The sequence below is a fragment of the Natator depressus genome, chromosome 2 (assembly GCF_965152275.1).
Source record: "Natator depressus isolate rNatDep1 chromosome 2, rNatDep2.hap1, whole genome shotgun sequence".
NCBI lineage: Eukaryota > Metazoa > Chordata > Testudines > Cheloniidae > Natator > Natator depressus.
The window spans coordinates 150940684-150957436 of record NC_134235.1 but is presented as its reverse complement, the minus strand read 5'-3'; the positions used below and the strand labels follow the sequence as shown (position 1 = coordinate 150957436).

Below are 16753 nucleotides of genomic sequence, written 5' to 3'. Positions count from 1 at the left end.
CTCAGATTCACACTAGGCCAAGACCACTATCAGTACAGAATTCTCCCTTTTGGCCTCTCATTAGCCCTCAGAGTATTCTCCAAGGTCCTCTCAGTAGTGGTGGCCCACTTGTGCTCCCAGGGCATTATGATTTATCCTTAATTGGAAGATTGCCTCCTCAGGATTGATCCACATACACCAACTCCATAAATCACTAAGGGTTTCTGTACCCAATGTGTGCTGAAACTTGGTGGGCCGAGAAGCTAGTAGGACTGTAGCTTCAGCCCAGGGACCAGCCATGGGACTCCAGATTGTAGGATCACCCAGCTCCACCACACTATTTAATCCAGAGGCACAGGAAGTTCGAGCAAAAAGGTGGTTTCCTGTTGTGGTTGCACTGGATCCTGCTTGTGCCTGCCTCTGGCTCCCAACCCTACTTCCTGATTCTTGCTCCACTCCTGGCTCCTGCCTCACCCTGCCCCTCGCTCCTGTTCCCTCTGTGTTCCTGCTCCGTGCTTGATTCTTGCCTCTCCTCCAGTTCCTGCCCTTACACTTTGCCTTCAATTATCAGTTACCAGTCCTGGCTCCGACCCCAGCTTCCAAGTTCTGACCCTGACACTGGCTTGACTTGGCTCTAGCATTTGGTATCTGAGCTCAGCTCTGACCCTCAACTTTGATTCCTGGTTCTGACTCTGGCTTGACCCCGACTCTGGTAATTGGCAGTTGACTCTGGTGCTGACCCTTCCCTTCATTCCCCAACCTGGACACCTGCTCTGCTCACTAGACATGACTCCTACTCTGACTACTAGGCCAAACCGCCTACATCCTGGTCCTTAACAGCGGCTTCCTTAGCTAAAGCCTGCCCAGCTATCTCTCATTTCACCAAGGCTGTGTCTACCTTGCAAAAAAAAAAAAAAAAGGTATGTTCTTTAACTAGGATAAATTAATCTGTATTGTCTAACTTGGGTTAAAGTAGCACTGAAGACAGAGCAATTTGGCTTTTAAATCAGGTTAGCAGCTCAAGTTAAAACCTATAGGGCAACCTGGGGATGAACCTGAGCTGCTAACCTGAATAACGAGCTAAGTTGCTGTGTCTCTACTGCTGTTTTAACCCAAGTTGGCTAATGTGGGTTAACTAACATGAGTTAAGAATGAACACACCTTTTTCTGCGATGTTGATGTTCCCTAAGGGTACGTCTACACTGTAATTAGACACCCACAGCTGGCTCATGCCAGCTGACATGTGCTCACAGGGCTGGGGCTGTGGGGCTGTTTCATTGAGCTGTAGATATTTTGGCTGATGATGAAGCCCGAGCACTGGGACCCTCCCACTTCACAGAGTTCTAGAGCCCAGGAACCAGCCCAAACCTGAACGTCTACACTGGAATTCAACAGACCTTAGCCCGAGCCCTGCAAGCACCAAGTCAGCTGGCATTGTTAGGGGGCTTATTCCTTCACCCATTCACTTCCCTGGTCCTTCTCGCATGAACAGAGAGCAACAATACCCGAAGTCCAAAGGTGCAAACAATTCGATGTTTATTGGGGTGAACTTCCAGCAAGCATGATTCCAGTTTCCTTCCTTAGTATCCTCCTTCCCAGCTCTGACACCACAGAGCCTTACACCTGTGTCCCTGTTCCCATTCCTGCCCTTAGCCAAACATGATTCCAATTTCCTTACCCCCATTCCCTGTTCCCACTTCCCCCTTTAGCAAAACATGATTCCAATTTCCTTACCCACATTCCCTGTTCCCATCTCCCCCTTTAGCAAAACATGATTCCAATTTCCTTACCCACATTCCCTGTTCCCATCTCCCCCACCCATACACCCACTCACTTCCTGATTGACTGCAGACTATATAGTAAAACTTGAATTCTGCTTAGCTATACCTTAACCAATCATTTTCCTGAAATTTAACTAACCAATCCTAACATATTGTAACATGATTATGTAACCAATTATATCCCACCACCTTAATTAGTTTACACCCAGCAAAATTAATTATACAGCAGACAGAAACAATCACAGAACCAGACAGAGATTATACAGACAAACAATAGCAAAGTGGGAACTATAATGACAAAACAATACAGAAGTGAGGATTTCACATCCCAGCTGTTGATAAGTGAGTTCTTGCCAGACAGGATGCTATCAAACTAAGTTTCCTTTTACATCTTCTAGGCACTTCCCTTTCTCTGGAGGCGATAGGCACTATCAGGACAGGATTGTATTCCTAACAGCCCAATAGCACCTTCTTTCAATGTGACTAGTTTGGAATGTGAGGATGTGACCGGTCGCTTCCCAGCTTATGGCTGCCTCTGCTGCTTAGCCAAAGGCCTTAGCCTAAGCACAGGGCCTCAGACTGTCACAGTAAGAGAAGGACCTTACACTGGCAGACAGTGATTTTGATTCTTTCTTTTATACCTCTAGAACTAGCCAAGTGATAAGAATACTCCTAAATTCTTAGAGTACAGGCCTTTACCGACAGGCCTGAATATCTATATCCTAACAGGCATGGCACAGCCATAGGGTTTTAATTGCACTGTCGACATACTCTAAGACAACTGCCACTGTGGTCCCTAAGGGCAGTCCACACTGCAGCTGGGAGTGAGCCTCCCAGCCCAAGTAGACAGACTTGACCTAGCACACTGAAAGTAGCAGTGTGGACATTGCAGCTCCAGCGGAGACTCAGGTTAGTCTCCCAAACTCAGACTCAGGGGGTCGGGTGGGCTTGAGAGCTCAAGCTGCTGCCCAAGCCAAAACATCCACACTGCTGTTTTTAGCACACTAGCTTGAGCCCTGTTAGCACAAGTCTGTCTTCTCAGGCTCACTCCCAGCTGCACTGTAGACATACCCTAAGGGCCATACAGCAGTTGGAGCACTAGGCATTCGCACTCCACAGCCTCTCATTTTTCCAGTGTATGTGTTTGGATGGTATTTTATCTGTGCTTGTGGAAGGAGGGGGGTTGATTTTGGTTGTGATTTATTCTTGCCATCTATATTCTCCTCTGTGATCTGTCCAGTTGTGGGTTTAGTCCTAGGAAAATGCCATTGTGAGAAGAAGATGTTATCAAAGAGGGGGGTATCCAGTTAGACCTCATTATGGTCAGGATTGGACTCAGTTTGGTCTCTTCTGATAAGATACTCGACAACTGCAGTCCTGTCCCTGAAAATGCTTTGTCCCTGCCCCAAGAATCTAATCCTGGGCTAGTGTTTCTGTAATGTCCTTTTGGAGTGTAGGTGTCTTGAAGGATTGTAAATGGGTAAATATTTTGTGTGGGATCTTGGACCCAGGTGGTTAAGTGTCTTGCAAATCAGAATTAGGCCTTCAAACTTACACTAGATACAGAGCCCGAGGAGTATTGGTGTGATGTATCTGTCAGTATGTGTGTTGCTCTGTATTGCTGTAGCATCAGCTTCCTTTTGTCAGTTATGTTCATCCTCAGATAAAGTGAGTTGCAGTAGTCTAACCTGTAGGTGACAAACACGTGGATAATAATGTTGAATTCCTTTTCTGAGAGGAAAGGCCATTGTGTTCTGGCTAGCTAAATATAAAAAAACACTTCTAGGCACTGATACTATCAGTGTTTCTAGGAGCAATGACAGGTTTCAGAGTAGCAGCCGTGTTAGTCTGTATTCGTAAAAAGAAAAGGAGTACTAGTGGCACCTTAGAGACTAGCCAATTTATTTGAGCATAAGCTTTCGTGAGCTGTAGCTCACGAAAGCTTATGCTCAAATAAATTGGTTAGTCTCAAAGGTGCCACTAGTACTCCTTTTCTTTTAGGAGCAATGAGGAATTCAACAAGGCCTGAAGTTTTGAGCATCTGTTTTCAGACACCTTCAGCTGAGAGCGAGGTCTGTGTTGTAACGAGTTTCTCGAAAATTTCCCTCCTGTTCTTAGCACCATCACTCTCGAATTCTTCAGATTCTGTCCAAGCCAGCTGCTCTTCTTACACTCATTGAGATATGTAGGTGATGGCAAAGGAGAAAGAGACATAGAGATAAGTGTTTTGAGCATACTGTTAGCACTAGAGTCCATGGAGTTTTGCTACCTCCGAGTCATTTTGTGTATGATGAAGAGGATGGGGATAATACATACAGGAGTTCATGTGTTAGCCCTGTTGGTAATGTACTCATAACAGCACCTTGTGAGCTGTCTGGGGGAAATGAATGGATCAAGTAGTGCTGTTTCAGCCACTCCTGTCAGTTTCTTTTATGCGGCGAAGTAGCCCTTCATGATCAAGAGTGATGAACGCTGCTAAGATTCAAGGAGTGTGAAAATGGAATTGTGGTGCCTGTGCAAGGCTATCATTAGTCCATCCGTCAGGAGGGCTGCCTCTATGCCATGTTTTGGCCTGACGCCTGATTGAGAGGCATCTAGGATGTTGGAGGAAGTTAGGTGCTTGTGTCCATCACTTACGTCTCTCCGTGACACTGCAAAGGTTCTGGGGGTGAGGGGGTGGCTTGGTTCCTTAGGCTGTTGTGATCAATGTATTTGACATTCTGAACATTTCAAAACTCTTTTGACATTTCAGACCAGACTGGAAAAGAATTTCAGTGACTCTCCTCATGTATAATTCCTTCCTCAGATTATCTTCATGAATGTAACATAACATCTCCGTGACAGGTTCGGTCACAGAGACCCCCTTGGACTGTCACCTGATGTGCTGAAACTACCTCTGAGCCTGTTTTCTCTGGTGGCTTGGGACTCCAGAACCCTGCCTTGTTGATCCAGACACTCTAGCCTGCTGCAACACAGACCCAGGGTGTGAACCACACCACCAAAGCTGCAGACTTAACTGAAAACAGCTCAGCAAGTACTCCTGTCTCCAGCACCCAGACACCCAGCTCCCAATGGGATTCAAACCCCAATTAAATCCATTTTACTCTGTATAAAGCTTATACAGGGTAAACTCATAAATGTTTGCCCTCTATAACACTGATAGAGAGATATGCACAGCTGTTTGCTCCCCCAGGTATTAATCAGTTATTCTGGGTTAATTAATAAAGAAAAGTGATTTTATTAAGTATAAAAATAGGATTTAAGTGGTTTCAAGTAATAACAGACAGAACAAAGTAAATTACCAAACAAAATAAAATAAAACACACAAGTCTAAGCCTAATACATTTAAGAAACTGAATACAGGTAAATCTCACCCTCAGAGGTGTTCCAATAAGCTTCTTTCACAGACTAGACTCCTTCTTAGTCTGGGCCCAATCCTTTCCGCTGGTACAGTCCCTGTTAGTTCCAGCTCAGGTGGTAACTAGGGGTTTTCTCATAACTGGCGCCCCCTTTGTTCTGTTTGGCACAAGGTGGGAATCTTTTGTCTCTCTGGGTCCCCACCCTTCCTTCTAAATGGAAAAGCACCAGGTTTAAGATGGATTCCAGTATCATGTGTCATGGTCAGATGTCACTGTAAGACCTCATTCTTCATTACCCAGGTCAGGTACACAAGAAGGCTTGCAGGTAAATAAACCCATTCACAACCAATTGTCCTAGTCAGTGGGAGCCTAAGCCACCATTAATGGCCCACACTTTGCATAATTTCAGTAGGACCTCAGAGTAATACTTCGTATTTCTAGTTTCAGATACAAGAATGATACATACAAACAAATAGGATGAACACACTCAGTAGATTATAAGCTTTGTAATTTTACCTTGCAAGTGACCTTTTGCATAAAGCATATTCCAGTTACATCATATTTACACTCATAAGCATATTTTCATAAAACATATGTAGTGCAGCATCACAGTTTCTTTCCTCATGCTTCATGGAATCATTTTAAATACATTACCAGCAAACATTGACTCATTTTGAACAGACCAGTAATGATGAATTAGGGATGAGACATCTCTCTGTCTCTGGCCATCCGTTAAATATCATCCTTTTGATCACATCCTCATGTGTTTCTTGTATCAACTCCTGAATGTTCTCAGTAGAGACTGGTAGGTTTTCAGTCAGCATGAGCACTTACACTCTTATAGGCCATCCTACTGTCAGCTTCAGATAAATGTGCCCTAGAGAGTGCATCTGCCATAACAAAAGTCTTACCAAGCACCTGCATTAGGATAAACTGGTACCTCAGAATTCTCAGAATTGTTTTTGAATTTGTATGTGTGGCAGAGGGGCGGGGTGATTACATTAGTCAAGGGCTTGGTAACAAATGGCTTCTAAAAATTTATTTTCAGTTTCTATTTCAGATTGTTTACCATGAACATATACTTAAAAACCTTTCTTACCCAAATAGTGCAGCAAGCATCTCTCTTCTTCTATGGGCAGTTTTGTTTCACTTTTCATCACTGTTCTGGAAGCAAAAGCAATTGGAGTGCCATCCTTTAATAAAGCAGCAACCACTGTTCTTTGTGAGGCATCAATAGTCAGTTTAACTGGTTAGTTTTAAAGAGAGTAATACAAGACTTCTTGTCTCTTCTTCACTCTTTTCGTGGGCTTCATTTCTCATAGGCATTCAAATTCTTAATATAGCAACTCTGAAATAGCCTTAAGATACATAGTGCTTGCCACACAAGTTGTACCGTTGGCTTCACTGGGACTCCTCACTTGCATAAGGGTTATAAGATCAGGCCATAAACTGTCATTACTATGTATATTTGTGGCAAAACTGTTATATAACCACTTCTAGGAATCTCTGTAGAAAATGGTCACCTACTTGTACCTGTTGTTCTTCTGGTGCAGATGTGAATTCCATGCAGGTGTGTGCACACCCTGCACACTGGACCTAGAGAGTTTTGCCTAGCAGTACCCACCTGTCCTGGCCATTTAAGGACAGCACTGCCCCAACCCCCTCAGTTCCTTAGCTCCGAACATCAGAAGTACAGACTCTGATGCAGAGGGGACAGAGGGCAGATCATGGAAGACAGGTCTGTACCACATTTCGAAGAACAACAGGTACAGGTAGAGGTAACTGTTTTTTCTTCTTTGAGTAGATGCAGCTGTGTATTCCAAGTGGCTGACTCACAAGCCGTACTTGCAGGAGGTGAGGCTCAGAGTCTGTTTAAAGAAGGACTGCAGGACTGCCTTCCCGAAGTTTGCATCCGATTTGGATGTAGCCATAATGGCATAGTGGTTTGAAAAAGTATGCACAGAGGGCCAAGAGGCCGCCCGGCAAATGTCCAATATAGGAATGTCATTTAGAAATGCTGTTGATGTCGCCTGATCTCTGGTGGAATGAGCTTGTACCCCTTGAGGAGCCTGAGCTACTTCATATGCTCTCATGGTACAAGGAAATTATCTATTTGGAGATTATCTGTGCAGAGACTGTTTGACCCTTCACTTGGTCCACATTGTTAGGATATAGATATTCAGGCCTGTCTGTAAAGGCCTGTACTCTAAGAATTTAGATGTATTCTTATCACTTGGCTAATTACAGAGACATAAAAGAAAGAATCAAAATCATTGTCTGCCGGTGTAAGGTCTTTCTCTTACTGTGACAGTCTGAGGCCCTGTGCTTAGGCTAAGGCCTTTGGCTAAGCAGCAGAGGCAGCCATAAGCTGGGAAGCGACCGGTCACATCCTCACATTCCAAACTAGTCACATTGAAAGAAGGTGCTATTGGGCTGTTAGGAATACAGTCCTGTCCTGATAATGCCTATCACCTCCAGAGACAGGGAAGTGCCTAGAAAATGAAAAAGGAAACTTAGTTTGATAGCATCCTGTCTGGCAAGAACTCACTTATCAATAGCTGGGATGTGAAATCCTCACTTCTGTATTGTTTTGTCATTATAGTTCCCACTTTGCTATTGTTTGTCTGTATAATCTCTGTCTGGTTCTGTGATTGTTTCTGTCTGCTGTATAATTAATTTTGCTGGGTGTAAACTAATTAAGGTGGTGGGATATAAATGGTTACATAATCATATTACAATGTGTTAGGATTGGTTAGTTAAATTTCAGGAAAATGATTGGTTAAGATATAGCTAAGCAGAACTCAAGTTTTACTATATAGTCTGCAGTCAATCAGGAAGTGGATGGGTGTGTGGGTGGAAATGGGAACGGGGAATGGGGGTGGGGAAATTGGAATCATGTTTGGCTAAGGGGGTGGAATGGGAACAGGAACACAGGTGTAAGGCTCTGTGGTGTCAGAGCTGGGAAGGGGGACACTAAGGAAGGAAACTGGAATCATGCTTGCTGGAAGTTCACCCCAATAAACATCGAATTGTTTGCACCTTTGGACTTTGGGTATTGTTGCTCTCTGTTCATGCGAGAAGGACCAGGGAAGTAAGTGGGTGAAGGAATAAGCCCCCAACACACATGTGAAACAAACAAATGAGGTGAGGAACAGAAAGGTTTAGTTCTATCCAGATAAATGTTAAATATCACTTGACATCCAAAGAGCAAAACATGTATCTTTTAGCCTCGAAGAATTTTATTTCAGATTAAGAAAAATTGACAACGGTATTTGATATAATGTCTCTGTGAGAATAAGAATGTAGTGAATGACTCTCTAACATTTGGCACGTGAACTGAAACTGAAAATTGCATTTTCTTCCAGCTGTCCTTCCTTATTGTAGGGAGACCTCTCTACATTTAAGGGAACAAGATAGAGAAAACAATAATCCATCTTTTAGAATTTGCTACTTCATTTTGTTCCAGAATCCATTCTTTGTTTTACATCCCTTTTGCTTGCAAATATATGAACTAAGTATAAATTTACTGTCCTCTGGAGTCTGCAGACATTCTGAAACAACAGCTTTGAGAGATGTGAACTGCCCATTCATCTCAATGGGTTGTTAACAATGAAACATAACAAGGACAGCTTAAATGGAAATGTTATTAACTATTTCACTTCTGATGCATTAATTAGCATAAATATCCAGCTAATATACTTCTCTGTTGTTGGATGTAGTGGCAGATGCCAGGGCAGGGCTTAGAGAGGTAACTTATTACTGTTGAGGTGTGGGGAATGAGGAATTCTACACCTGCCATCTCCAAAATTTAAAATCACCTCCTCTCCTCCCTGGAAAGGAGGAGGAGAAGCATCTTTTACTGAATAACAAAGCCTGAATTTACTCTTGTTTGTCAAAAACCTCAAACTACCTTCTGTGCCTTTGTGGGCGCCAAAAGATCCAACTGTCTCCTATTCAGCAGTCAAAACAACCAGCTTCCCCTCAACAACTTCTACAGGGTAATAATGGATTTTCAATAAAAATTCGACAGCACATTCCAATTGAAGATTTTGGTGCAGTGTAAAATAAATTGAATTAAATCTCAAAATAAATAAAATAAATCACAAGGTAAACTCTCCTGATTGGACTGAGGGAGAGTGAGAGCGGCACAGTGCCACATAATTCTGAGGTAAAACTGACATAATGTACCTCTACAGGAAGAAAAACTATCATTTATTTCTTCTCAGTCCAATGTTCATTTTAAAACTTTATAATTAACCTAGTGTTGCAGTTACAATCTTTTGTGTTGTTCTGCTAGTCAACAGATAGACTTGAATTCAGAGTGACAAGGTTCAGGCTACTCCTGGGTTGATTGTATATTGCCTGTGTCATTTCTTTTATGGACTGAATTGTGGATTCAAGTAGTAGGCTGTTTGCTTCTCTGGAAGAAAGGAAAATAACTGTTCCGTGAATAGTAAGGTCTAATTTATGAGATCAAATGGCAGAGTAACGGCAGTGAGATCTATACTGTACATGAGACTGACACCCACACATTGTCTGTTTGTGCAATGCCAATATTATTATTTGAAACCAGCCACTGTTATCAATGCCGGAGGGAATGCTGAAGTACCTCAACCTGCCAGGAGTGCAGTTTGTAGATCCATTAGCAGTATTTCAGGCACCCGGGTTCAATCAGCTTCTTCTGCAGAACATACATGCTAAGATAGCAGTGACAGATAAAGTTAAGGCTTCTCCCTGACAGATCACACTGAAATGACACATACTGGCATTGATATGAATCACAGGAACTGATGATGACATGCTGCATAACTAACCTGTCATATGCCGTGCTGTGAGCTAATGTGTCAACAGTCCACAAACCATGTTACAGCATTGGAAGCAAATTAAAATATCAGAGGGCTACGTGATCTGACATTTACCACCTGTCCATTTTTATAGGAAGAATTGTCACTTTATTTTATAACCACAGCTTAGTTTTCTATTTATAAAAACAAGTGCACAATAATGTTTGCCTCAGATTATGGGATTTATTCCACTTCTGAGGAAAAACCTTCAGAGTTTAAAAGTGGTGCCATTCCACTTGTATTTATTTTTAATCTTGGCCAGAATCATCTTTCATACCTATTCATTGTTTATTTTCAAAGACTCCATTTTTAAAATCAAATATATTATTTTATGGGTAAAATAAGTGTACACAACTTTCAAATTCACAACTCTGGCTTTAAATATTTTGCATTTGTATAAGATATATCAATTTTTGCAAAAGAAGGCTACATGATTTGATCTACAAACATGACTAATTTGAAGCACTGCTTCAGGATTAATTCAAAACACAGCTACTCGGATCTTACTCCTTGTCTGTTGCTCTAATTGTCAACCCCTCTTTGAATCTCAACTCTGGCACCCCATTTCATATTGTCTCTAAATCAGGCTTCTTGTCCTCACCTTTCCTTCCACTCTTCTATTTATTATTTTGGGACTATGGGCATCACATTGTTATTCAGTCAATATTGGGGCCCATTGTGTTAGTCATTGCGCATACACCGAGTATGAGAGACGGTTCCTGTCCCAAGGAGCTTCCCACTTAAATAGACAAGAAAGACAACAGAGAAGCAAAATGTTGGAAGTACTTCTGAAAAATGTTGTCTAATCATGGTGTTCCCTTCCCTCTCCACTCTGCCAGCCTTAAACACCCAGCTGCTTCTCCCACAGTGATCTGCACTCTCTTCCATTATGCCACCTACATGCAGAATGCCCTCCCTGAACCTGAGCTGAAGATGACCATCTCCACCGCTAAATTCCTCCTCAAGAGCCACTTCTGCTGCAACAAGAAATTGGCCAACTAAGGATGGGTAGATTGTACAGCAACTGGCAATAGCTCATTCAATTTATTAATTATTTAATAAAAGAGAAAAAGCCTTTGAACAGAACTGGAATAATCAAGCTATGCACATTTGCTTATTTATAGCCTACATAACCATGTGACTGTTCCTCTCCCCTCCCCCCATTCCTTCCTATTGTTTGTTGCACTCACTTTGTGCCTTTTACATTAGATTTTCAACCTTTTGTAGTAGGAATCATGTTGTCTGATGTGTTTGTACAGTTCCGAGCACAATGGGGCCTTATCCTGGCTGGGACCTCTAGACACTACAGCAGAATAAGTAATAGTTCTAATAATAGCATTGGTGGCATGAAGAAATAAAGTATGGGAAATTGCTTCAACGGGGAGAAAAAAGCAGACAGCTTTATATCAGGATCAAGTAGTTTTTATAATATATGGTTACCATTTTTGGAATTTGAACAAAATAAATATACAGATAAGAGATTGACCAAACACAAATCAGTCTTCTAAAGGTAACAATACAGGTTATGAATAAGGTTTATTATCTGTATTGAAAGTTTGTATATGTTAATGTTAACAATTAACACAAAAAGTTAAAAAAGTAAAGTAGAATGTTTCATGCATTCATTTGCATTGTTTCTAAGTGTTACTTGTTTTCAGATTATTTCTTCATTTTATACAGATATTTTAATTTGTATTACAACTATTTCTTTGCACATGTAGACTTTCCCTTATGTTAGTGTATTTTTTTTAGTGAATAATTCATAAGAGAACTTTTAAACAAGTAAACATCAAGGTTTTTTCAATAAGGGAGGTTTAATTCTGATTGTGGTTTCTATTTTTAGGACCTTGACTTTATAAAAAGTTCCAGTGGTTTAACTAAAGGTGCGAAATCTATTTCATTAAAATGGTTCAAACCTCTGTGAGATGGACTTAAACCTGACTTCTATCAATTTACCTTAATTCAGCTACTGCCCAAATTCAGTTGTTACATTTTGTCAAGCAGAAATGTTTCAGCACCATATGCACCTGTTCCTTTAGTGGGCAGTGCTGAAAATAAAAGCATGAAAAACCTAGACTATCAAGCTCATATTGTGATTTATGTCAAGTTTCCACTGATGATGGAATCATTTTCAGAAACATGCTGTAATATTTGGTCTTTGTTAATATTTATAATATTGACTTTAATTATAGGAAACGTGAAGAAGAAAATAAGAGGAAAGAAGCAGAACTGCAGAAGGGAATGCAGAACCTGGTACTCAATAGGGTGCAAGTACAGCCACATCCTGCAAATAGAGAGAAGAGTAACAGAACTCCTAGCACTCCACAGCTGTCCAGTAAACAAATTGATGTGCATAGTTACAGGCTTTTCTGCAGTAGCATTTCTCAAAACCAAGCAGGGAAAAACAATAGAGGATCACCTGCAACTTCTCAAAACAAAACAACACCAAAGGAAAAATGTCTGTCTGCAGAGCTACCGGGTGAAGATCACAAAAACCAAAAAGGTTTGTAATCAATGAATTGGCCAGGCTGACTATGCAGTGGCTGTCTAGTGATAGTCTATAGATGGGCTCTGTCTGACCAGTTCCATCATGGGAGCAAGCATATTGTGCTCCCTTTTTGTTCTTTTATCGTTTAAGACAGACATACAGGATACTAATATATTCATTGGGATATGAATCACATTTTAGTATGCAAGTTCTGTCAGTTTCCATGGTCATAATTACAAATATTTATTATGTGTTTTAGACTTAATATTCAAAGTGTTTCAAGACAAGTGATTTGTAGTGGAGCTTCTTAGTTTATCGGGGTTCTGTTTCAAATAAAGGGAACTGAAAGATAAAAGTTATCACTTAAACACCCGTCTTTATCTTCTGTTCTTTTTGTCAATTATTTCCTATCATAGCTGATAAGTGGATGTAAATTGTTTTATGTAAATAGCTGTGTTCCTCTCCTAAGCAATTAGTACTAAGTACAGTGTTGCTTTACTTTAAGAAAAAACATATTTGAAATTCATGTGGGTTTCTGGTGAACTTCAGTGGGGAAATTTTATATATAGACAGAGTGTGCAAGGTGAAGGTCCCCAGCGCATAGAAGGACTGTGCAGGCTGCTCCCAGTGACAGGGCACTCCTATTGTGCCCCATTCCAGTTGGGATACTTTGCATCCTGGGGGCAGTAGGAGGAAGCAGAGCTTGTGCTTCCCTGAGAACAAGAACTGTGACTCTCTCCCCACCATTGTTCAAAAGGTGCTGGGAGGCATCACGTTCCTTAATGTCCCCCCTACATTTCCACATACACCTTTCCCTAGCCCCCAAATACCGGTGCAAATGTCAGTCAAGGGAAACAGCAAGATTAGTTCCTCTTAAAAGGCCTATAATCTTCTATCTTACTAAGAAAAGATTTACCCAGCAGGAGAGCTAAAAGTACACATACATTAGAATTGTTTGATCTGAATTTCCAGTGCATATTTAGCAATCCAAAAAAGAAATAACAAAATATTATCCAAACACAATTAGTGATTGGGCCACTAATGGGAAAAACTATTTAATAACCTCTTGGTTTGTAAGTCTAGTTCATGCATTGAATCTGCATTGTAGCTACATCACAGAAGAATTATACAGGTGTAATTGAGGGCATTGTAAGAGCCTACTGCTCTCCAGCAATCTCAGACCCCAAGAACTTCTGCTGATCTCTCAGATGTAAAATTAACCCCACCTCCTGTCTGTTCTTCAGACAACTGGAAGTCTATTACCATGGAGCAAAGAAAAAGGAAGTTAAGGATCTGTTTCTTCTGCGTCATCACCCAAACTCCTTTACCTTGGGAGCAGGGAAACGGCCTACTAGACAGCATAGTTAATTGACCTTATAGCAAAACCAGACAAAAGATTTCTCTCTTAGCCAGATGTTTGCATGATAGGACTATATAATTGGGTAATGATAAACAAATAGTAGTGTAAATCTCGGCATATACAGTAAATGCCGTCTCTCATAAACACCACATTAAAATATTACGGTTGCAAATATAAAGAACTAAAGAAAATCAAGACTTGCCAGAGATAAGGTTTTCCATTGCAGAATGAATATGTGTGGCAGAGACAGAGAGAAATGTGGGATGGTGAAGGTAAAGGAGGGAAAAGGAAAGGGACAAAAAGCTTGAAAGATGCAGAAAAAATGAGGAAAGGGAACAAGAAAAAACAGAAGTATAAAAAATACAAAAGAAGTGTGAATACCCTTTTCTTTCAACCCCTCCTTTGCCAAAACTCTCCTGTGACATTTCCCTGAGTCTCACCAAAATCATCTTTCAGGATTTGCTCACAGTGACATGTCCCTACAGTTGACTTTTTATAAAATGCAAGTATCACAAAAATCAGGTTTCCATCTTTCATAGCCAAAATTTAGTTACAAACTCTATTATTTAAGCTCTCAAACCAGTTAACTTCCAGTTAGCCCCCTGACAAAAAAAGCACACAACCCCCACCCCCAAAAAAGGGTAATAAGCTTCTAAAATGACAGGAATGTGCTGATAAAAGGTTTATTGTAGTTGTGTCCGTCCCAGGATTTGAGAGAGACTAGGTGGGAGAGTTAATATCTTTTATTGGACCAACTTCTCTTATTGAGAGAGACGAGCTTTCGAGTTTACAGAGAGCTCTTCTTCAGGTCTGGGAAACTCAATCAGAGTGTCACAGATAAATACAATGTGGAACAGATTGTTTAGCATAAGTAGTTAACACATATTTCAAAGTGTTGTGGCCCATTAGCACCACTCCAATCTTAGGGAGGAAAGAAAGGGAGGGGCGGGAAAAAAGCAGCTGAGGGGTGGGGTTTGTTAGTGGGTTATAGATTGTTGTAATAAACCATAAATCCAGTGTTTTTTCTTCCATAATTCCAGTGTCCATGATTTTAGTATCTAGCAAAGTTATGAATTTAAGCTCCCAGGCTCATCTTTTGAAAGTGTTGTGCGGGTTTCCTTTGAGGATGAGGACTGGCAGATCAGATATATAGAGACTGATCATTTAATGAAAAGGGTTCACCCACAGGTAATAGAGTGTTTTTGTCTTCTATCTTTTTCCTGTGTGAGTTCATCTGAGAGCATAATGATTGTCCGATTTCACCTACATAGTTGCTATTGGGGCATTTAGTACCTTGGATGAGGTACACCATGTGTTGCGATAGGCATGTGTAGTAACCATGGATCTTGTGGGGGGTGTTGAGCATTGTAGCAGTGGAGATATGTCTGCAGTTTTTCCATCTGTTGTTTGGGCAGAGTCTGGTGATGCTTTGTATTGGTGTGCCCTGGTCTGTGTGGAGCTTGCTTCTGATGATGAGCTTGGAGAGGTTGGGATGCCAGAGAACTAGATGCAATAAGAGTCAAACTCTGAAGCCCATAATCAGTTCTTATTTGGGCTAAACTCTCATAGATCTCAAAGTTTTACCTGAATAAGTACCAAATTGGGAATGCAGGATTTAGTCTTAAGGGGCAGATCCTGTAGTCTTTACTCAGACAAAAATCCATTAAGTGCAGTGGGGTCCAAGATTTCGCCTTCAGCGAGTATCAAGTTCTTGCTTCCCAGCAGAAAGCCATCTGCCTTTTAAAAAGGATCTGCATAGGATTTGGTCCAAAATAAATGACTGAATCTGGCACTTTGGAAGGAACTCCAGCCTAGTGATTATAAGTTGCTTTTTTGCACCTGCTATTAATGTATAAAAATTAAAATAAAAGAAACGTTTGTTAAAGGCTCCTGTCTTCACTCTGCTCTTCACTCAGGCAGTCCTATTTCCGGTCTTCACTCTCTCTGTCATGTGAAGCAGCAGAAATGCCTGTTAGTTCTCAGAGCAGAGAGAATTTTACACACCACTCTTCACATGCCAGGGTGTACTCGCCAGTCATTATCTCCTGGTTTCCCTACTCAGAAAAAGCTCACTTCATTCTTATATATGGTCTATAGCTTTTAGAACCATTTTGTTTTTCCCCATTTTGTTATGAATTTGACCATTTTCAATTCCTTCTCCTCTTAGTTACTTGCCTAATCACTGAAAGTTCTATAGCAAATTATTTTTAACCATAATAATGAGTCATGGTTGACTTCAATTCAGGTTCTATCTATTATACTCATGATGCAAACAGCAGGTCACCCAGAGATTTCAATATGATGGATTCTATTTTTAAAGGGTTGTCTCACTTTTCCTTATAAAGATAGGAATGAATCTGTTGGGGAATCAGAGATATTGTTCTGACAATACTGGAAATGTGCTACTTGTGTACTTAGTATTAGCCCATTCCTGCTCATATTGATGTTGGTGGGAGTTTTGCCTGTGACTTCACTGGGAGCAGGATAATGCCTTTAGTCACAGTCATATTATGTTCATAGAACCATCCTATTTTGATCTTTTTAGGAGATAAATGTATAGACGCAAATTAGGAAAATCCTCTTTTTCCCACTTTTTTTTTGGTTAAAGAAGAAAAACCATAGTACATTAAGTCTGATTAGCATAAAATGATGCACAAATGCTGATATTGCTGTGAACTGGAAAACACACTTTGTATATTCCAAGAATATATTCCAAGAATATAAAAATTTCCCTCCCCCATTCCTATAACTGAATTAAAAAAATATACACCCCGGAGCACATTGGGCTATTTGCCTACATGGCAATCTTGTTCAGATAGATTAGTAAGAATAATAACAGTCTCAGTATGTACCAAACCCTGAGCTACCCCTTTGACAAGTCTTCCCAATCTGAAAGACTATGGACAATAATCCCTTGTTTCCTACCTGTAAACCAAATGGTA

The 16753-nt window shown here is 40.9% G+C and overlaps 1 protein-coding gene across 1 annotated transcript in view; it reads left to right on the top strand.

Moving 5' to 3' along the window:
- The window catches only part of INVS (inversin), a 210119-nt gene that overhangs the window by 169264 nt on the left and 24102 nt on the right, over positions 1-16753 (top strand). Inside the window, exon 13 of the mRNA XM_074945124.1 lies at positions 12156-12466. Coding sequence (XP_074801225.1) covers positions 12156-12466 — 311 coding nt within the window. The remainder of the gene's footprint in view (positions 1-12155; positions 12467-16753) is intronic.